Source organism: Capricornis sumatraensis, chromosome 15 (assembly GCF_032405125.1).
Source record: "Capricornis sumatraensis isolate serow.1 chromosome 15, serow.2, whole genome shotgun sequence".
NCBI classification, from domain to species: Eukaryota; Metazoa; Chordata; class Mammalia; order Artiodactyla; family Bovidae; genus Capricornis; species Capricornis sumatraensis.
Genome location: NC_091083.1, coordinates 64,156,511 through 64,177,857, shown reverse-complemented (window position 1 = coordinate 64,177,857; position 21,347 = coordinate 64,156,511). Strand labels below are relative to the sequence as shown.

General features: G+C 48.0%; 1 protein-coding gene across 1 annotated transcript; it reads right to left on the bottom strand.

Annotated features, from left to right (window-relative positions):
- Positions 1–10,543: 10,543 nt before the first annotated feature.
- Positions 10,544–19,574, bottom strand: REM1 (RRAD and GEM like GTPase 1). Its single transcript, XM_068987568.1, has 5 exons — positions 19,505–19,574; positions 18,072–18,445; positions 16,906–16,988; positions 12,439–12,640; positions 10,544–10,994 (listed from the first exon to the last, which is right to left on the bottom strand). The coding sequence occupies exons 2-5, from the start codon at positions 18,409–18,411 to the stop codon at positions 10,723–10,725; spliced, it is 897 nt and encodes a 298-aa protein (XP_068843669.1). The 5' UTR covers positions 18,412–18,445; positions 19,505–19,574; the 3' UTR covers positions 10,544–10,722.
- Positions 19,575–21,347: the final 1,773 nt, after the last annotated feature.

The following is a 21,347-nucleotide window of genomic DNA, read 5'->3' as shown; positions in this document are numbered from 1 at the left end:
AGAACAGTGGATGAAGACCCAATATATATGAAGAATATATTTTGGTTGTCTGAATGACTAAATACATATTTTCTATAAATTACATTATAGCAACTGGCAAAATTTAGTGTGGGGAATTGGGCACTGTTGATATGAATATAAATAAAAGACCTCTCTTGGAGGGCAAGCTGGCAGTCTGTCAAAATGTGAATGTACATGCCCTCTGACTTAGTGAATGTGGATTGGGTAATTTCTCCTCTAAGTGCAAGAATATTTACTGCCACACTATCAAACAGTTACATTAACCTAAATTCACTCACCTTTGATTGGTAAAATACGTACTTCCATATTGTAGAATATTTTGCAGCAATGAAAGAGAATAAGTTAAAGAAAAATGGACGGACCGAAAGGAGAAAAAGGCCCATCACAATCATACTAGAAGATTTCAACACTACTTTCTCACAAATTGATAAAACAAGTAGACATAAAATCACTAAGTATATAGAAGACTTGAGCAGAATGTTCAATCACTTAGACCTAATTGACATTTTAAGAAGACTACACCCAACAATGGCAGAGTGCATATTATTTTCACGTACACATGGAACATGAATCATGATAGACCCTATATATAAAACAAATCTAAAATTCTCAGTTGGATTAAATTAGAAATCAACAACCAAAAGGCATATAAAAACCTTTCAAATACTTAGAAATTAATATATTTCTGCATAACTTATGGGAAGAAGAAATCACAGAGAAAAGGGACAATATTTTGAACTGAATGATAATAAAAACGCAACATACTACAATTTGTAGGATGCATCTAGAGCACTGCTTAGAGGAAAATTTATAGTTGATAGCTTTTTTTTTTCAATATAGCTTTATGTGGTTATATTATAAAAGAAGAAAGTTCCCGCCAAATAATCTAAGTTTCTATGTTAAGAAGCTAGAAAAAGAAGAACAAAATAAATCTCCAGATAATAAGGTTCATCTATATGTACTGGCATGGATAGGAGGGCAGGATAAATTAAGTGAAAAAAGCAAATTATAAGCATTTCCCTGGTGGTCCAGTGGCTAAAACTCTGCACTTCCAATGCCAGGGGCCGGGATTCGATCCCTGGTCAGGGAACTAGATCCCACAAGCCATAACCAAGTTCCCATACTGCAACTCACGCCACAGCTAAAGATCCTGCATACCACAACAAAGTTCAAAGATCCCGAGTGCTGCAACTAAGACCTGGTGCAGCCAAATAGATAAATATGAAAAATAGAAGCAGATTATACATAATATGTATAGTATCAGGGGAGAAATATCAATAACCTCATACATCCCTGGAGAAGGAAATGGCAACCCACTCCAGTATTCTTGCCTGGAGAACCCCATGGATAGAGGAGCCTGGTGGGCAAAGAGTCAGATACGACTGTGTGACTAAACATATGCTGATGACTCCACCCTTACGGCAGAAAGTGAAGAGGAACTAAAGAGCCTCTTGATGAAGGTGAAAGAAGAGAGTGCAAAAGCTGGCTTAAGACTCAACATTCACAAAACTAAGATCATGGCATCCAGTCCCATCACTTCATGGCAAATAGATGGGTAAACAATGGAAACAGTGACAGACTTTATTTTCTTGGGCTCCAAAATCATAGCAGATGGTGACTGTGATCACGAAATTAAAAGACACTTGTTCCTTGGAAGAAAATCTATGACAAACCTAGACAGTGTATTAAAAGCAGAGACATTACTTTGCTGACAAAGGTTCATATAGTCAAAGCTATGATTTTTTTCAGTAGTCATGTATGGATGTGAATGTTAGACCATAAAGAAGGCTGAATGCCAAAGAATGGATTTTGAATTGTGGTGTTGGAGAAGACTCTTGAGAGTCCCTTGGACTGCAAGGAGATCAAACAAGTCAATCCTAAAGGAAATCAATCCCGAATATTCACTGGAAGGACTGATGCTGAAGCTGAAGCTCCAATACTTTGGCCACCTGATGTGAATAGCTGACTCATTAGAAAAGATGTTGGGACAGATTGAAGGGAGGAGAAGCGGACGACAGAGGACAAGATGGTTAAATGGCATCACTGACTAAATGGACATGAGTTTGAGCAAGCTCTGGGAGATGGTGAAGGACAGGGAAGCCTGGCGTGCTACAGTCCATGGGGTCGCAAAGAGTCAGACACAACTGAGCAACTGAACAACAACAATAATATCAAGGCAGCAATAGCTTGCTGCTCCTTGCTGTCCCTTCTTTCTTTAAAACTAGAATCCCTGATATTCCTTGATTCTGAGCTGGTATATGGCTATTCAGAAATAAAGTATCCTAGACTTCTTTGCAATTAAGTATGGTGATGTGACTAAGCTCTGGTCAATGGGATATAAGCAAAAGTGATATGAACATTTTCTGAGAGGTAGTGCTTTTTTTTGAGCTCCTAACTACTTCTTGTTGGCTGAAACGTGGATGTGACTACTGCAGCTTGGGCCGTATAATGGATCGAAGATGGTGGAGTCCCAAGATAGAAGGAGCCATGCCAGCCTTAGACTGTCTGCTTCTGGATTTCTTTTCCATGAGAGAGACACATACTTCTATCTTGTTTCCATCACTGCTATTTTGGATTTCATCTCTTCCAACTTTTCAGTCCCTTGTAGCTTTCATCCCTATGCAACTAAACACATATAACTATGACCCCATTAATGTGGGTGAAAACAGCAAACAAACCTATATATGTGTGCTAGATGGTTGATTTTTGACTTCGATACAGAAATCCCCAAGGTAATTTGCTTCAACATTGAAGATGTATTACCTTATGTAACAGTAAGTCCAGAGGTGGGACAGCTTCATAGTTGGCTCATTCAGTGGCTCAACTTCATCACCAAGGACTCAGGGGCTTCCTATCTTTCAGCTTTGCCACCTTCTGACTAGATCCCATCATAACTGCAAGATGGGATCAAGTTCTGGGAAACATGTTCATACACTTCAATGACCAGAAGAAATAGGGCTTCCCTTTTTTGCTGCAACTCTTTTGTTTGCTTGCTTGCTTTTCCATCTCTGTTTCAAAGGCAAAGAAACTTCTTCTAGAACCCTCCAAGTTTGTAGGTCCATCTTTAATTTAAATTAATTAATTAATTAAGCTGTGTTGTGAGGCTATTAGTTCCCTGACCAGGGATTGAACCTGGGCCCTTGGCAATGTGAATGCTGAGTCCTAAACACTGGACCACTAGGGAATTACTAGGATTTGTCCTTTATTCCAGGGTGGAAAAGGAGAACAGAGCAAAATGTGACTCTTGACAGTGTGGAAGAAAAGAAATATGGCCAAATGTCTGCTACAGTGTATATCTAAGTGGGCTGAAAAATCAGGATGGATACACCTCAAACTGCTAACAGTGGGTACTTTGGGGAAGAGGAGTGGGATGGGGGGAGAATGAAAGGAGTTATGTAGAAAGTACTAAAATTGTTATCCAACAAACTTGACCCACTTCTCTGTTGCTTGCAAAAGGGATGACTCACTGGCTCAAGCCGGGTGTGGTGATCTCATGCCTTTCTGACTGATGGTTGCTTTCTCAAAGTCCCTTGCCGTTAGTGATAGCCATGAGACTCAGACTTGTGAGTGAAGATACAAAAGGAAACTGTCAAGGGAATAATTTCCTCCTTAATAAAAAGAAAACCTCTTTCTGTCCTTTCCCCTTCCATTCTTGCTTGAAATACTGGTGTGAGGATGTGATGCTTGGAGTTGTGGCAGCCATGTTGCAACCATGAAGGAAATGCCTAGAGGTTTATGGAGATGCAGACCCAGTGTCCTGATATTATAAGGTAGATGAATCAACCTTGGAATTGCTTATTTCTGGACATCCTATAAGAAAATATCCTTATAAGGATTTGTATCATGTGCAATTGAGGGCAGCTTAACAGATAAATGCATTTTTACTTTTACCATATCTTTTATGTGGTTCTGATTTATCTTTATAATTAAAATGTATTATTTATGTAATTCAAAGTTCAATTTAAAAAATGTACCACTTGGCATTGGGCACCTTTGGAATCCCAATAAGTCTGAAGAGGCACTCTCGAACAAAAAGAACAAACTGTTCTTTATAATTAAGTACTAGCTTCATGGTATGAGGGGTGACCTTGCAGACTGGGGGGTGGCTTAAAATACTTTTCTCTATCACTATTTGGGTTTAGACCAGAGGTTACAAACTCTCAGCCTCTGGTCAGAATCCTACTGGGGGACATGTTTTACTTTTCCTGTCTAGGGCTTAAAAAAATTGGAATTAGCAGTAATTATTTAGGAATTGGGATACTTCACCTAAATATCTGGCTTGCTGCCTTTGTTATAAAAGTTGAATTATCTGGCAACATCGGGTTCACATCCTAATAGGACTAACAGGAAGCTTAGTTCTGTCTCTCTCTTTAGGCAAGGCAGGACTTCAGTTTGCCACAGAACTTGATGCTTCCTAACGCTGTTACCCAATTGACTTCACTGATTTATATTCTCTGATTCTGTGAACACTTGCATTAGTGACGCTTTCAGGTTTTGGAGTCACTGTGCACATGTGTGTACATACACATGTGTATATAAGATTCAACTGTTTCCTAGACAACAGACTGTGAGAAAAGGCATGAAAACTTATTCACACAGGTGGGCAGTCCTTAAAAAGGCCTAAGTTTGGAGTGGTCACATTTACTGTGGACCGTTTTGTAAGACTAGAAGCAGTAAAAAAGAGCCAAGAGCACCCTTGACTGCCCTGCTGGGACACCTGGGGTCTTAAGTGAAAGTTGCTCAGTCATGTCGGACTCTTTGCAACCCCATGGGCTGTAGCCCACAAGGCTCCTCTGTCCATAGGGATTCTCCAGGCAAGAGTACTGGAGTAGTTTGCCATGCCCTCCTCTAGGAGATCTTCCAAAGCCAGGTCTCCCACATTGCAGGCAGATTCTTTACTGTCTGAGCCATCAGGGAAGCCAAAGAATACTGGAGTGGGTAGCCTATCCTTTCACCAAGGGATCTTCCAGACCCGGGACTCGAACCCAGGTCTCCAGCATTGCAGGCAGATTCTTTACCGTCTGAGCTACCAGGGAAGCCCAATAACTGGGATCTTAATCCAACCCCAATAACTCAGACTTCTGAAGATTACTGCTGAGGGAGGGGGATAATTCTGAGGCAAGGCTTACATCTGTCAGTAGGGAGTAGGGTTTTCAGAAAGGTGAATGGAGATTTCCTCAGGGTAGGCTTGAAATAGCTGGTGCCTTTGGAGAGAAGCATGGGCTTGAAAATGGAAGGCAAGCTCAGACTCTGGGGACAGTGTCCTGTGCCGCTGATATCCCACTAAGAAGGAACCCCTTTACCTTAGGGCCTTCTTTGTGTATTCATTAGAACAAGACTGAGTTTATGTGCTGGGGGAGAGTAAAAACCTAGCCACAGTCTTCCTACAGCCCCCACTTTATCCTGCCATGGGTTGGCTGCCCCTTCCCCTCAAATGTCCATGTCCTAGTCTTTGGAACCTGTGAATATGTTACACAGCAGAAGGAAATTGAGATCACAGATAGAATTTCAGGTTGCTTATCATCTGACTTTAAACTAGGAAGATTATTCAGGATTGTCGGGGTGGGCTCGGGGTAATCACAAAGGTGGAAGTGTGAGGCAGAAGAGAGAACCAGAGAGATGGCAGCATGAGATGGACTTGGCTCCATGATGCTGGCTTTGAAGATGGAGCAAGGGGTCGCGAGCCAAGGAAAGTGGATGACTTCTAGCGCTGAGAAAGGCAAGGAAACAAAGTCTTCTCTAGAACCTCCAGAAAGTAATCCAGCACTGCAAACACCTTGGTTTTAGCCCAGCAAGACTCAGGTTGGACTTTTATTCCATAATAGGGCTTCCCAGTTAGCTCAGCTGGTAAAGAATCCTTTGGCAATGCAGAATGGGTTCGATCCCTAGGTTGGGAAAATCCCTTGGAGGAGGGGATGGCAACCCACTTCAGTATTCTTGCCTGGAGAATCCCCATGGACAGAGGAGTCTGGCCGGCTATAGTCCATGGGATCACCGAGTCGGACACGGCTGAGCAACTAAACATCCACATAAGATAATAAGTTTGTGCTGTTTTAAACCAGTAAGTTTGTGGTAATCTGTTACAGCACCAACAGATAACAGAAGCACCAGGCCACTGGGAGAGGCCACGTATAGGTGAGACTCCACTTTACTGCCAGGATCAACCTCCTCCAACGTGAATGATTCCAGCTCCAGACGTGTGAGATCATTCTAGTCACTCCGGTCTTTGTGAGTTTCCCAGCTGAGGTCTCAGAGAAGAGCTGTACCCACTTTGCTCTGCCCAAATTCCTGACTCACAAAATCTATGAGTATAATAAAACGATTGTTTTTATGCCACTAACCTTTGGGTGGTTTGTTATGCAGCATAGAAGCTAGAAGAGCGATCCATCTTAGCCTTGAACTTGAATCAGGTGGAACTGGGGAAAATGACACACACTGCTGAACCCAGAGCTCCCATCCCATCGTTAATATTATTTTTCACTAAATCCTGAGCTGAACAGAAGGAAACAGGGCCGAAATTGAAACTGAACTTGTATATTTCTTCAAGCTGTTCCACTAGAATATTCAAATATTCTTGAGACAGAATTCTGAGAAAGAATTCTATCCTAACCCCTTCACTCCATATATTTTGATTTGCCTAAGGTTACCCAGTCATGGCACAGCTGAGAGATTCTTAATCTTTAAAAAGAATTGAAAAAAAAACAACACAGCAGCCAGTTGTGTCTTAACCCTCCTTAACTTCCTTCAGAGCACACACTCTTGTCAAAGTTTGAATAAAGGAAGGATTGAACTGTGCCTGTGAGATCCCACCATCCAAAAATGAGGGAGTTCCAGCCTGAACCTGATTCCTTCCTTGGGGGTCCCTGAGTGGAAGCTCCATGCCCTTGGCTGAGAAGCTGGAACTTTCCATCCAGGCCAGGATCAAATACGGATCCTCAGTATTTGAGCAGCCAGGCTGGGGTGTGTTGGGATCCAGGTGGCCTTCATCTCATCTGAATCAGGCCAGCGCAGTTTGTGGCCCTCCCCTAAAGCAAAAGGAGGGGTGGAGACTCTGAGGAGACTTGGGGCCCCTGGGGAGACATTCATCTTTCCAGAGCTTTATCACTTTTTCCATAACAGTACCCTCCCTTCAAGGTGGAAAGTCCCAGCTGGCGGCTAAGGATACTCTCAATGTGCTTTTGTTCTTCACCCTGCTCCCAGCCAAGGCAGCAGGGTGCTGGGCAGACACCAGCTGCGCTGAACTTTCTGCACCATCGAACAGCACCATACAGATGGCCCCTCACAGCAAGGGACTAGACTGCCTTGATTCCATCTTGGCTCTGCTATTTGCTAACTGTTCAACCCTGGCAGGGTTTGAACCTCTCTCTGCTATAGTTTCTCCATCTGAAAACTGGAGAAACTATGATATGACCCGTTTTGAGGATTTAATATATGAAAAGCACTTAGCACAGTACCTGATACATGATAAGAGTGAAGGAACTGTTTTCTGTTATTATTACGTAAACTTGGGCAATTCTCCTTTCTCTGGGCCTCTGTTTCCCCATATGTACAATGAAGATGGCAGTTCCTACCTGCCTCTTGACAACTTATCTGGTTGTGAATCCTGACTACCCTTTCTTGCTGTGTGGCTTTGGACAAATTTCTTCGGTTCTCTTAGCCTCTGTGTGCTCATCTGTTATGTTACTTAATGATAACTATTAAGTAGATGGTGATGATGAAATGAGAAAATGTGTACCAAATATGGAACATGGGGCCTACTACATAGAAAGAGCTAAAACAAAGTTAGCTTTGGGGTTTTTTTTTTTTTTTTTTGGTTTGTTTTTATGTCTGAGAAAGAACTCTCTAAACTGTCATAGGCCATGTCCCTGGGAGGAATATTGTGGCTTTCTGGCATGCTTTCCCAGCCATGCCTTATTCACAGACTCTTAGAATCCGAGAGATTGGGATTGGAAGGGCCCCTTTACAGATTGGTTAATAAATCGATTCAGCAAATATTTACTACTATGAGTAGTAATCTCCTGTGATGACACAGGTTTTTTCCCGAAGGTTTTAAGATATGATAGTAAGAACCAGCTTTTGCTGAATCTTCCTAGACACAGGAACTGTTATAAGTCCTTCACACATCGTAAGTCATTTAATCCTCCCATCAATCCTGAGGGAAGGAACTGGCACGGATCTCATTTTTTGGATGGGAAAACTAAGGCACAGAGAGATGGAGGGGGGCAGGGGCTGAACACCAAACCCCTGGTTTAGGGTTCATGCCCTCCACCACTGTGTTGCCTTGCTGTGTTGGCTGCATACCCAACCTTGTATGCAGTCTGCAACTGTTTCTTCCATTTTTCCCTCCACTTCCTCCCCCTAATCCTGGTCTCAACAATTTTTCTCCACAATCTAAGTAGCTTCCTCTTGCTTTCTGGCCCTCAGTGTCCCCATCTGTGAATTGAGAGAATAGGATTATTTTCATGACCACCCTGATTTTTAGTGCCTTATCAGTCTGTAATTATTTTAAACGTATACTTGCTTTCTAGTGCGTTCCAGGGAGTAACACCCTAGTCCTTCTGTTCACCACTGTCTCCCTAGAATCTGGCACTCTGCCCTGTACTTAGTAGGCCCTCAATTAATAACTGTGGATGAAGAAAAGAAGGAATCGTGGTGACTGTCCGCAGGTTTTCCCAAACCAGCTCCTGTGCTCTCTCCCCGGCCCCTCTTCTTTTCTCAGTCTGTGGGGCCTCCTCCTTCCCTCCCTCCTTCCCACCTCCCAGGGCCGGCTTGGGCCCTCCATCCGGCCTGCATTTTTCCGGGTTTGATATCATTTTTTCCACTCTCCCGCCTGCTGCCGGCTGCCTCTGCCAACTTTCCACAAGGATAGCCCCTCCCCCATGACCACAGGCCTCCAGAGACTGCTTGGGGTGGGGGAAGACCCTCCTCCTCTTCGCTTCCCCAGGCTGAGGTTGGGACAGGAAAGTTTGCCATCACTGCCCACCAGCAAGATTGGGGTGGGGGCAGGTCATAGCTGGAGGACATGGTGGCTCGCCTCCCTGTGCTTTGGTGTCCTGGCAGCAGGGACTTGGCCCACGTGTGGGGCTGAGGCATCTGAGCAGGCAGCTGGACGGGGGCAGGGGTGTCAGGCATCAGGGACACAATGGTCCAAACCGTTTGCATCTTGTTCTCCTCTCAAAGTAGTGTGACACCACTTCCCCTTAGGCTGGAAACTCCTGACCTGACCCCAAAGGCCCATCCCCAGCCAGACTGGATGCCTCATTCCCTCCTACTTCTCACACAGACGTAGGAGAAGGCTGGGCTCTGGGGTCTGGTCCTTACTCTCACTGGCTGGGTGGCTCTAGGGCACTCACTTCCCCTCTCTGGGCTTCAATTGCCACAGCTGCAAAAATGAGTGAGTTGGATTACATTGCAGGTCCATCCTGCGGATTAACGGATGGAATTTCATGGAGTCCACTCACCCCCTTTATATTGTATGCAAAACTGTGTTTGAAAGTCTATTTCCCTGAGAGTCTATAGTTTTTTGTCGCATTCTCCAAGAGAACGGTGGGAGATATGAGGGACAAGGAAGCCTGGCGTGCTGCAGTCTAAGGGGTCACAAAGAGTTGAACATGATTTAGTGACTGAACACCATCACCATCAAGAGAACTATGGATAAGCTGGGCCCAGCCTTATAGTCTCACAAGCCTGGATTGAATTCTGGCAACTTCACTTAGAGCAGCTGTGTGACCTGCAGCATAAGCCTTCACTGTTTGTTCCCCTGTTTTCTAACTAAACATGGGTTGTGAAGATTAATTGTTGTGACAGCTTAGAATCCAGTCAGCTCCCAACAAACACCAGCTATTATATTGCTAGCGTGCAGGCTAAAATTCCTTTCAGAGAATATTTTGTGGATTTAAACGAAAAAATGGATTAATGAGAAAATAGGTTATCACACTGAACTGTGGGTGTTTGTGCTCTCCTAGGTCTCCCTCAGAGTTGTGGGGCAGGGGCTGTGCCCAGCAGTTCCGGGAGCAGCCTGAATATACAATTTCTCCAGTGATCTTACTGACTAACCCTGACACCCAGAAAGTGAAAGTGAGTCGCTCAGTCCTGTCCAACTCGTTGGGTTACCATGGGTGGAAATCTCCAGGCAAGAAAACTGGAGTGAGTTGCCATTCCCCTCTCCAGGGGATCTTCCTGACCCAAGGATCAAACCTGGATCTCCTGCATTGCAAGCAGTTTCTGGGCCACCAGGGAAGCCCCTACCCTGACACCCAGGTCAGCAGGCTAACCCAGTCTGCAGCCCTGTGTACACGGGCAAGCAGGACATGGAGACACCTGGACGAGCCCCAAAGAAGAGGTCTGGGCACTCAGACAGGAGATCCTTTTGGTCTGGTTTATTGTGGGGGGCATTTCTGAGAGTTGGCCAGAGCCCAAGGACAAAAGAGTTTTTTGCCTTTTTCTTTTTTTTTTTACAAAAAGACACCACTGCATAAAAAAACCAATTTAGGCTTTGGTCCCGTAGTCTGTCCATCACTTCCCTAGGGCAGAGAGGTCTGTGAAGCTGCGGCTGGGGTGATACTCTGTCCCTTGGGGCAGCGGGCGGCCAAGACCCACGATACACACTCTAACCACCAAGACTCTGCCCCTCGGTGGTGCTAGTGGAGCCTAGAACGCACCCCAATGTCTCGTCACCCCTTGGAGGGCGGGTGGGCGGCCTCAGAGCACGGCCAGGTTGTGGCAGGACTTGGAGCGGGCCTTGAGAGCCCGGCGGCGTGCGCTACGGGCTGTCAAGCGAGCCAGGAAGCGTCGAGCACGCTGCCCTAGGCTCGCCCTTCGTCTGGGTGCGGGCGGCTCCCCGGCTGCGCAGTCCCGGCGGCGCAAGCGCAGTTGGCGCACCACGCCTTCGAAGAGCTCGGCTACGTTGTGCTGCAGCGTGGCTGATGTCTCGATGAACTTGCAGTCGAACACCACAGCGCAGGCGCGGCCCTCTGAGGGGGCGGGGTCAGATAAGCCGGGATAGAGCCACAACCGGAAAAAGGAGATAAAGGTAGCAGAAGGTGTGGTCAATTTCTACCAGGAAGCACAGTTTTGCCTTTCCCCATACCTCGTGCTCCATGCCAGGGGACTCAGACATAAATCTGGCTTTGAGGAGTTAGTTCACAGGCTAGTGATTGATACTAGTGGCAGAAATGAGGCTGGGAAGACAGGGAGGTTGGGAGCAGTTAGGTCCCACAGAAGAGTCTTGAATGCCAGGAAGGAGTCTAATCTCTGCATCAGAATTATCTGGGGGAGCTTGTTAAAATACAAGATTGCTGAGCCCAGCCACGGAGATTCTGATTCTGTAGGTGAGGCTTGGAACCTGCAATTTAACACAATCTCCCAGGGGGCATGTTGCAGAATTTTGGGATGTCTGGTTATAAAGCATATGGTCTTCCAGCTGCAGGATGCCACTGGACTGGATGTAGGGCCCTGGGGTCTAGTCCTCAGTGGCTGGTGACCTTGTGGAACTGGCTTCCCTGCTCTGGGTCTCAGTTTCCATAGTTTTTAGATTTTGGCCTATGAGTAGGGCCATTTTAAGATCTGTATCTTGGGATTTTCCCAAGGTGACACAGGGAATTATGGCAGCATTTGCCCCCTGATCTGTCTAAAGTATAAACATCATTCCCATCCTACTAGTTAGATCATCCCAGCCCTTCCTCAGCCAGTGTCTCAGTACCTTGAGAAAGACCTGTATCTGTCTCACCTGATACATCAGTCATATTAAAATATTCTCCATCCCATTTTAAATACAATTTAAATATAACTTTAAACATTTTGGTTTGCAGTTGCTGGCTGACAAATATTATGTTTTGTAGACAAAGCTCTGTGAAATTTGAATTTATAATTTTCTAACTATTTTGGAGCCAATAATTGTCTTTTTCAGGTCTCAGATATAAGTCCCTGAAAAGCTTATAGGCAATGGGCCTGTCATGCCTGGTGAATTGTGTCTCTGACTAAGGGCACTGGGGCACATAGGGGAATTTTTAGGCAGAGAAGTGACAAAGTCTGCTCTAGTTCTGGAGAACTCTGGCAACTGGTGAGGAGAACCCATGGAATGGGGACAGAGAAGTGTAAGGGTTGGCCCAGGCTAAAGTGGAGATGCCAGGATGGGGCAGAGGCTGTGGGCATGGCAGGGGGAGGAAATGTGGGGTTAAGGGAAGTGGACTTGACAGGATTTGGGGACTGGTTAGAGGGAGTGAGAGAGGAGGCAAAAATGGTTTCTAGCTTTCAGGTTTAGGCAAATAGATGTGGGATGGAGGTGGCTGGGGGGATGGGGTGGGGTGGGATGGAGGTGTGGGGTGGAGCACGAGTTACTGAGAGGAAGAGCAACTGGAGGAGACACAGTGGCAGTGGGGCTGAGAGAAAGGCGGAGAAGGAGGGTGGAGGGCTCACCTTCCACGGAGACTTCTCGGCAGCGTGCCAGATCTGCCTTGTTGCCCACCAGGATGATGGGCACGTGGTCTGCCTGATGTGTGCGCCGCAGCTGGATGCGGAGCTCAGAGGCACTCTCAAAGCTGCCCCTGTCTGCGATGGAGTACACGATGACGTAGGCACTGCCCACCTGTAGGCACGACTCCTGGCTCCAGGTTTCATCCTGCAGGGCAGGGAATCAGAAGGTACTGAGGCCCTAGCTAAGAAAGGAAGGCTGGGATGGTCTAATGGGTGGGATGGGGCTAAGGTTTATACTTTGGACAGATTGGGGGGCAAATTCTGCCATAATTTTCTGAGTCACCTGGGGAAACCACCAATCCTCTCTGAGCTGCAGTTTCTCTGCTTGAAAAATCTGACTAATGGCACTACTTTGCTCCGTTCTCTCATTCATTGATTCCTTCTACAGGCGGGACAGAGGGGCTTCCCTGGTAGCTCAGCTGGTAAAGAATCTGCCTGAAATGCAGGAGACCCCGGTTTGATTCTTGGGTCAGGAAGATCCACTGGAGAAGGGATAGGCTACCCACTCCAGTATTCTTGGGATTCCCTGGTGGCTCAGATGGTAAAGAATCCGCCTGCAATGCGGGAGACCTGGGCTCGATCTCTCAGTTGAGAAGATCCCCTGGAGAAGGGAAAGGCTACCCACTCCAGTATTCTGGCCTGGAGAATTCCATGGACAGAGAAGCCTGGCTACAGTCCATGGGGTCACAAAGAGTAGGACACAACTGAGCGACTTTCACACACACATAGGCAGAACATTGGAGACAAAAGATCTATTTGGTTCCTGTTCCTTCTAAAGAGCATTCTGGCTTTGCCTGTTCAGCTCTTTTGTCTGGTTTGAGGAGGGTCTGGTCTTGCTGGACAGTTCTTTTGACCTTTTGCAGTCCAGAGTTAAGAGAGAAAGGAAGGGAGAGAAGTGAGGACAGAAGGCTGTCTTCTGGGGGAGGACTTTTTCTGGATAGTCTTGGAGAGTTGGAGGAGCAATGGTGGGTGTGAGGAAACGGGGTGGGTGAGAGGCAAGGGGCATTTTAAAAAGTGAAGTCCTTTCAAGACAAGGAAAGGGAAGAACTGAAATAATTTTGATATTCTGTTTTGGATGATGGTCTTTTGACAGGGACAGCACTCAGACTGAACCACCTGGGTACGAGCTTTCTAAGTGTTTAATAAGACACAGTTCCTGCCCTCCAAAAGCTCATGGTCAAGAAGGGATGCTATGGAAATGGAGATATAATGCAGTGTGATAAGTACCATTAAGAAAGGCATAGGCAAGTGGCTGCAAGAACCATGGGGCTTGAGGCAGGGGTAGACCAGGAGAACTCAACTGGGCAGAGTGTGAGAGGGCTTCCAAGTAGACTGGTAAGTGGGGTTAGAAAGGATGAGCAGGCTGAGCAGGAGAGAAGACGGCGGGCAAGAGTGGGAGATGCAGAGTGTGGTGGAAGCCTTGTTTGTTAGGGGTGAAAAAGCCAGGAAAGTTTTCTGATAACCAAATAAGGTAGATAAGTAGGGAGGCCTTGGTATCCATTATTGTCAAAGGGGGTAAGTTCTCAATAGTCATACTGATCCTTCCCAGATAACTCTGAACTGAGTCAGACAGATGTGGGTTCTCATTCTTGGTTCTTAGCTTTGACTATGGACAGGTTCCTTTCTCTCTCTGAGTCTGTTTTTTCATCTGTATAATGAGAGGGCAGGTCTTGACCATTCATTCATTCATTGCACATATTTATTTATGAAGGATTTGCTATGTGTTAGGATCACAAAAGCTGGTTGGTACATGGGTTGGTAGGTAAGAACCCTTTGAGGGTTGATTAAAAATGTAGATTCAGAACTCCACTTTTATAGGTTCTATTTCATTAGGTCTGGGGTAAGACTTGAGACTCTGATTTTTAATATCCTTCAGGTGACCCTGATGGACAGCAAGGCTAAAGTACTACTGGTTGAGCCAACAGCCCTCCAAATCCTGTCAGATTTTGCCTCTCTGACATAAAAAAAATCATCTAGCCCAAGGATGGAAAGAATGGATGCTTATTTCAATAAGGCTGCTGCTGCATGGACCCTCTTTGGGAAATGCCTTCGCAGACACTGGCCAGGGAATCTGCAGGGAAACCAAGGGTCAGACAAGAAGAAAACACTTTCTTAGGCCACACAACAGTTGGGCAATTCCTGCCACCTAGTCCAATATTCTTTCTACTCTGTCTCCCAAATGGGACTCTCAGTCTGATCACTCTTAAGTCCCTAGACTCTGCCCCATAGGATTCTCAACTGTATCCAAAAAGTGGACCCTCTCCAGACCCCAGTCTGTGAGCTCCATGAGGCCAGAGGACACGTCTGCTTTATTCACTCCTAGGTCTCCAGTGTCCTGGTCCATGGTATGTAGCCACCAATGTTTCTTTCTTTCTCCCTTCTTCCCTCCCTCTCTTACTCTTCCCTCTTTCCTTCCCTCTCTCTATTCTTTATTTAATAAATAGCTTGGGGTATGAATCAGTCACTGGATCCCCAAGGCTTTCCACTGGGGCAGAAGTATGTGGGACCCTGAAGGCTGCCGCCACCTGAATGACCCCAAGGGTGGCCATGTGCAGTGGGGCTGCAGGGACCCAAGATCAGACCCTGGGGTGGGCCTTGCACACCTGGCCCTCCCCTTGCCTTGGTTGAGGTGTGGACCAACCAGTATTTCTTAATGAACAAGTCAAGGAGTAAACCTTGGATGGAGGTTCAGAAGGTGATGATCCCAGTGGGGACAGAAAGGGGCAGTCCTAGTGCATAAGAGTGCAACCTTGAATTTCCCTGGTGGTCCAGTGGTTAAGAATCCACGTGCTAATGCAGGGGACACAGGTTGGATCCCTAATCTGGGAAGATCCCACAGGCCGAAGGGCAGCTGAGCCTGTGTGCTATAGCTACTGAAGCCCTTGCATCTAGAGCCTGTGCTCCACAACAAGAGAAGCCACCACAATAAGAGGCCCACTCACTGCAGTGAAGAGTAGTCCCATTCGCTGTAACTAGAGAAAGCCATTGCACAGTCAGAACAAATAAATAAACAAATATTTTTAAAAAGAGGGCAAACTTTGGGGGTTTATAGATCTGAGTTTGAATCCTACTTGCTATCTGAGAACTTTGGACATGTTACTTAACCTCTCTGAGCTTTTGATTTCCTCATCAATAGAATAAGAATCAGAAGTACACTCACTCAAGTTTTTGTCTCGACTGAATATCATAATATATACGTCTAGTGCTTAGCACTTGGGGCTGACACTCAGGAAGAGGGTGCTCCATCAGTGTCAGTTGCTCTTAAGAGAATCATCATCATTCTTATGGTGTTCATTTGCACCTGGGTTTCCTTTTATGCTGATGAAAACGAATTGGTCCCATAGCTCCTTCATCCCTAAATTTGGGCCTATCACTGGAGCTGTCAGCCATTCTTGTCAATGACCCAACACTGTCCCTCTAAAGCCCCACTCTGTGGACAGGGCCACCCTGAGTGTTAGGGGAGGGGCCTACCCCTTAGAGAGATGGGATCCAGGGGATTTTTGGATCCTTCTCTTTGGTTAGTTGTATTTCTTCAGGGTTCTACAGTGAGCACACCTGTATAGCAAGAAGAAAAGAACTCCAACAAGTTAAAAAAAGCATGGGGACATGTCCTTGCCTGATGCTCTCTTCCTGCTTTGGAGTGGGCTAGCGAGGGACATCCTTGGTGTCCTTTTTTTCACTAGCTACCAAGTTATGATTAATAAGAATCATCTTTATTGCCAATTCTTCACTCGTGTTTACCATTTTTTTTCATGCTCCAAACTGTGCTTACCTCTGTGAAACTGCATAAGAATGTTTAAAAAAAAAACTAGCTGGTAAGGAAGACAGGAATGATCCACCCATTTATCAGGTGAGAAAATTGAAGCTCAGAGAGGGTAAGCCAATTGCAGAAAGCCTATATGTAAGACAAAGGAATGGCGGTGTGGGGGGGTGTTCCCTCCTCTGTGCAATGTGAGTGGGTGAAGTGGGATGAGGGTGCTCAGAAGTGGGATGAGGGTGAGCAGAAGGTTTGCAGGGGTAGAAGCACATCCTGGGATGCTATCAGGAGGGGATGAATAGACTGGGAAAAGAGGGTCAGGGTCATTAGGTTCTTCTGGCTTCGGTTGGAAAGGCTGCTGAGGAGCTGTGGGTTTGGGTACCACCCACGGCTCCATGAGGAGCTGATGATGGGCCCTGTCCTGTCTCTGCTCTGTGGTGCCCTATGAGAAGACAGGAGTTTGGTACTAGCCTCAGCACTGCTGCTGTGCTTAGTTGCTCAGTCGTGTCGGACTCTGTGCAACCCCAGGGACTGTAGCCTGCCAGGCTCCTCTGTCCATGGGATTCTCCCAGGCAAGAATACTGGAGTGGGTTGCCATATCTTCAGATCTTCCTCAGCACCCCTCCCCCCAAATCCTGCCTGCTGTGCCATACCAGCTTCTCAGCCTCCCAGGTGTCCATGACCAGCAGCGTGGTGTCCTCTCCATCCACTGTGAGTGTCCTCTCGTACACATCTTCTGCAAAAGAAGAAAGCCGGTTTCAGGGAGGAGACGCAGGCCTGGGGAAGGGTGTAGCCCTTCCTAACCCCTCTTTTGGGTCACATCGCGCCCTCCACTTCTCCTTGAAGTGTTCACGATACTTGTTTGACGTCTGTTCCTCCTGACGGGTCAACAAGCGCCAGGAGGAGTCCTGGCTCCCCAGCTCCCAGCACAGTACCCGGCACACAGTTGGTGCTGAGAAAGCTTTTGTTGGTTGGTTTGACTGAACGGATGTGGAGCCGTGGGGTTAAAGTGGGGCTGGGAATTCTCCCAGTCCTGCTCTGTCCCTGGCTTAGCGTGTGCTTCAAGAAGGTCACGTCACCCTCTCTAGACCTCCGTCTCCCCATCTGTTGTACATACTGGTGTACATGTATAGACCTTTCATATAGGTTTTCACTCTGTGCGACCAAGGCTGGAGAAAGAGCCTGGTCAGAGTATCTCCACCTCATCTCTGCCGTTAAGCCTCCCCTCCCCCTGCCCACTCCACACACACACCTATCCTGGGTCCTTTCCACCAGCCCTGAAGGGACCCATCTTCATTTCCTCTGTCCTGTCCCTGATCCCCATCATCCTGGGACCCCCAGCCCTCTCAGTTCACTGCGCCTCTTGGGAATAGAGGAACCCAGGGCCCCAAACTTAGAATCTGGGAGTTTCCATTTTGGGCAGGATTTCAGTTTGGCTGCAGGTCATGGTGGACATGGACTGTGGGGCTGGTAGGGTCTGAGAATTGGGAGAAAGTCCACTGTTTCTTTATAACTGGGACTTGTGGAACTCAGAATTGTTTCCTTTATGACAGGAAAATGAAGCATACACTTCTCGTTCGTGAGAAATTAGCAAACTTCTCAGCCGCTATTCAAGGAATTCCCCCTCCTATATATCTTTGTGCAGGTTATGCCCTGCACAGCTCTAGGGGGCCTCATTCACTTCAAAGCCTGGGTGAATGACGCCCCTTAGGGTTGAGCAGGGCAGGAGCTGTACAAAGGTTCTTGGCAGCCGTATGTCCCAGATGACAGGGATTTGACTCCTTCGAACACAGCCCAGCCCAGCCCACAGGGTCCCTACCTCCCAGCTGTTCGTGGAGGTCCCTCTCTTGCTTCCCTGCAAAGAGACTGGCCAGACTGGTCTTCCCGACACCAGGATCTCCAAGCAGGACCACGCGATAGAGGGCCTCCCAAGAGCTTTCAGAGTCGCTGGATTCAGAGGACCAGCCGTTGGGGGCAGGTGAAGGTTGCCGGGTAGGGGCGTTGAGGGAGACTGACTGGCCCAGTCGGGGATGCTGGGACTGTGTAGAAGGTGCTGTGCCCAGAAGGCCAGGCTGGTGGCCCCGGGCGGACAGGGGCAGTGGAGTGCTGGCTCGGCGACGCAGGGGGGTCTTTGCTTCTTGCTGAGTATTTAGGGTCATCCTTGGGAAAGGGGGTTTCCTTCCTTCCTTCCTTCTGCAAGAAGTGGGAGTGGGTGGTGAGCCAGGTGAGGTGCTCTGAGCCCCTTCTGTAGAGTCCTGATGAACCGCTGCTGAGGCTTCCTCCAGAGCCCTCTCTTGTTCAGATGGGAGGAGGTGGCACCTCAGATCCTCCAGATGGGGGCTTTCTGGCTTCAGGCCCAGAGTGAACTTGGGTCAGGCCAGGAGGGGTGAGCGTGTGTGAACACACACATGCATACACACCCAGAGGTCACTTTCTATGCTTTGAGGAAGACCCACTCCCCCCAGACACACAGGCAGAAGGGCAGCAGGGAGACAGGATGTCCACACAAGCATGCACACAGAGCTGCCCCCCTACATTCAGAACAGGAGACTCATGTCCATGAAAGACACCTGAATTGCCCCCTCCTCCGCTTCCCCACGGTTGGATTGGGGTTGGAGAGTACAAGGAGGGTTGAGAGCCCCTTGGTTGGGGGCAGGGGCCGGGGGTGGGGTGGGGAATTCACTTCTGCCGCATCCCAGGAGAGCTGAGGAAGAGGCCCGGGAGGACAAATCCGTACTGCCAAAGGCTGGGGGTCGGGATGTGGGGGTTTCCCTCCGGCTGAAACCCGAGAGCCCCGGTGCCATGGGAACAGCGTGTCCGGCCCGCCCCCTCCGTGAAAAATTCAGGAGCGACTGGCACGACGGCCTCCAGCTGCTGTAGGAGGGCGGGGCTCAGAGGCAGCCAGACCCCAGGTCTGGTGACAAGAAGGGGTCCCGGAGGGGAGAGGGGTGGGTGGAGAGGAGACCCACAGAGCCCAGGAGGGCATAGCATTCCCAGAGTCCGAGCTTCCCCAGTCCCGAGGGTCCTGGGTGCGAGCCCCTAGATCCCTGGAGGGTTCCCAGGCTATCTAGCTCTCCCGACCCCAGACCCGGAGACCTTCACCCGGGGGGGTGGGTTCGAGGGCCCCCTCCTCCTCCCTGCTTGCGCGACAGAACCCTTCCGCCGTTCCCCCCCCCCGCAAAAAAAAAAAGAGGTCTAAGAAAACTCCGCTCCAACTCGACTAAGTTGGTGGCGGGCTGCATGGGCCTTTACCTTGGAGTGGGGAGGGATCCAGGGGCCTCGGCGGCCGCAGCTGCCCGGTGCTCGAGGCTGTACCACTGCCTCGCCGCGCAGCCCCTCGGCCGGGTCCCGCCCAGCCGCCCGGGCCGGGGAGGAGCCGCGACCCCGCCCCGTCCAGCCCCGCCCCATTAGGGCAGCCCCGGGGTCTCCGCCCCAAGGCTTTGGCTGCTGAATGAGTTTTTGCAGAACTCTGCTGACCCATCGCTTTAAGTTCTTTGCCAGGGAGAGGGGAATAAGAGAGTGGAAGGACACAGGTCCCAGATTCCTGATCCTGGATCCGCTTTGCATCCACGTCTATCCACTCCAGCAATGGGGCGACCAACTCTTTGTTGTTGTTCAGTTGTTAAGTCATGCGGGACTCTGCCACCTCATGGACTGTAGCACGCCAGGCCCCCCGTCCCTCACTATCTCCCAGAGTTTGCTCAAATTCATGTCCAGTCTGATGATGCTATCTAACCAGCTCATACTCTGCCGCCCCCTTCTCCTTTTGCGTTCAGTCTTTTCCAGCATCAGAGTCTTTTTCCTATGAGTCCACTCTTCATATCAGGTGACCAAAGTATTGGAGCTTCAGCTTCAGCATCAGTCCTTCCAGTGAGTAATCAGGGTTGATTTCCTTTAGGATCGACTGTTTGATCTCCTTGCAGTCCAAGGGACTCTCATGAGTCTTCTCCAGGGCTTCCCTGATGACTCAGTAGTAAAGCATCTGCCTGCCAAGGCAGGAGACTCGGGTTTGATCCCTGATCTGGGAAGATCCCACATGGTGTGGAGCAGCTAAGCCCATGCACCATAACTGCTGAGTCAGCATGCTAGAGCTCGCAAGCCACTGACTCCTGATGCTCTCCTGCCCTAGAGCTCATACTCTGGAACAAGAGAAGCCACCACAGTGAGAAGCCTGTGCACCGCAACTGGAGAGTAGCCCCTGCCCACTGCAACTAGAGAAAAGCGCTTGCAGCAACTAAGACAAAGCACAGCCAAAAAAAAGTCTTCTCCAACACCACAATTCAAATGCATCAATTCTTCAGCTCAGCCTTCATTATGGTCCAACTCTCACATCCATACATGGCTACTGGAAAACCCATAGCTTTGGCTATATGGTCGTTTAGCTTTCACAAAAACCCCTTTGGGAAACTTGTTAAATATTCAGATTCCTGATCCCACCGTGCAAGAAAGACAGATTCAGCAGTCCTGTAGAGAGGTTTGAACATCTGTATTTTAAACAGATGGCTAACTGAGCCTGATGCAGAGTTCATATACCCCACTTTGAGTAACTGCTTTGGATAGAGAATTAATTTTGGAAGGGGGCTTGGGGGGCGAAGGGAGCCCAGGAATTCTGCCCTGCAGTGTTCTGAATGTCTTGTTTTGATCATTCATTCAACAAATTCTAAAGTAAGCACCCCTTATGCAGCTAGGGCTGTCCTGTGCCCGGAAGAATGGCTGTCCCCTACTTGATGAATATTTACTGAACCTTTTAAAAAAAGTATTTATTTATTTTTGGTTTTGCTGGGTCCTTGTTGCTGTACGTGGGCTTTCTCTAGTGTGGATAGTGGGGCAACTCTAGTTGCAGCGGCTTCTCTTGTGGTAGAGCATGGGCTCTAGATTCCCAGGCTTCAGGAGTCACAGCTTGAGGACTCTAGAGCTCCGGCTCAGTAGTTGAGATACAGCTCAGACTTAGTTGCTCTGCGGCATGTGGAATCTTCCTAGACCAGCGATCTAACCTGTGTTGCCTGCATTGGCAGGCGGATTGCTAACCACTGGTCCACCAGGGAAGTCCTTAGTGAACTCTTGTGCTGTGCCTAGTATAGTTTGATCACATTGC

Excerpts from the sequence above, each read along its gene's own strand:
- REM1 (XM_068987568.1), bottom strand. The coding sequence starts at position 18,411 with ATGACCCTAAATACTCAGCAAGAAGCAAAGACCCCCCTGCGTCGCCGA. Across the intron at positions 16,989-18,071 it reads CCTCCACGAACAGCTGGGAG|AAGATGTGTACGAGAGGACA; the intron begins GTAGGGACCCTG and ends CTTCTTTTGCAG. Across the intron at positions 12,641-16,905 it reads CCTGGGAGGCTGAGAAGCTG|GATGAAACCTGGAGCCAGGA; the intron begins GTATGGCACAGC and ends CCTGCCCTGCAG.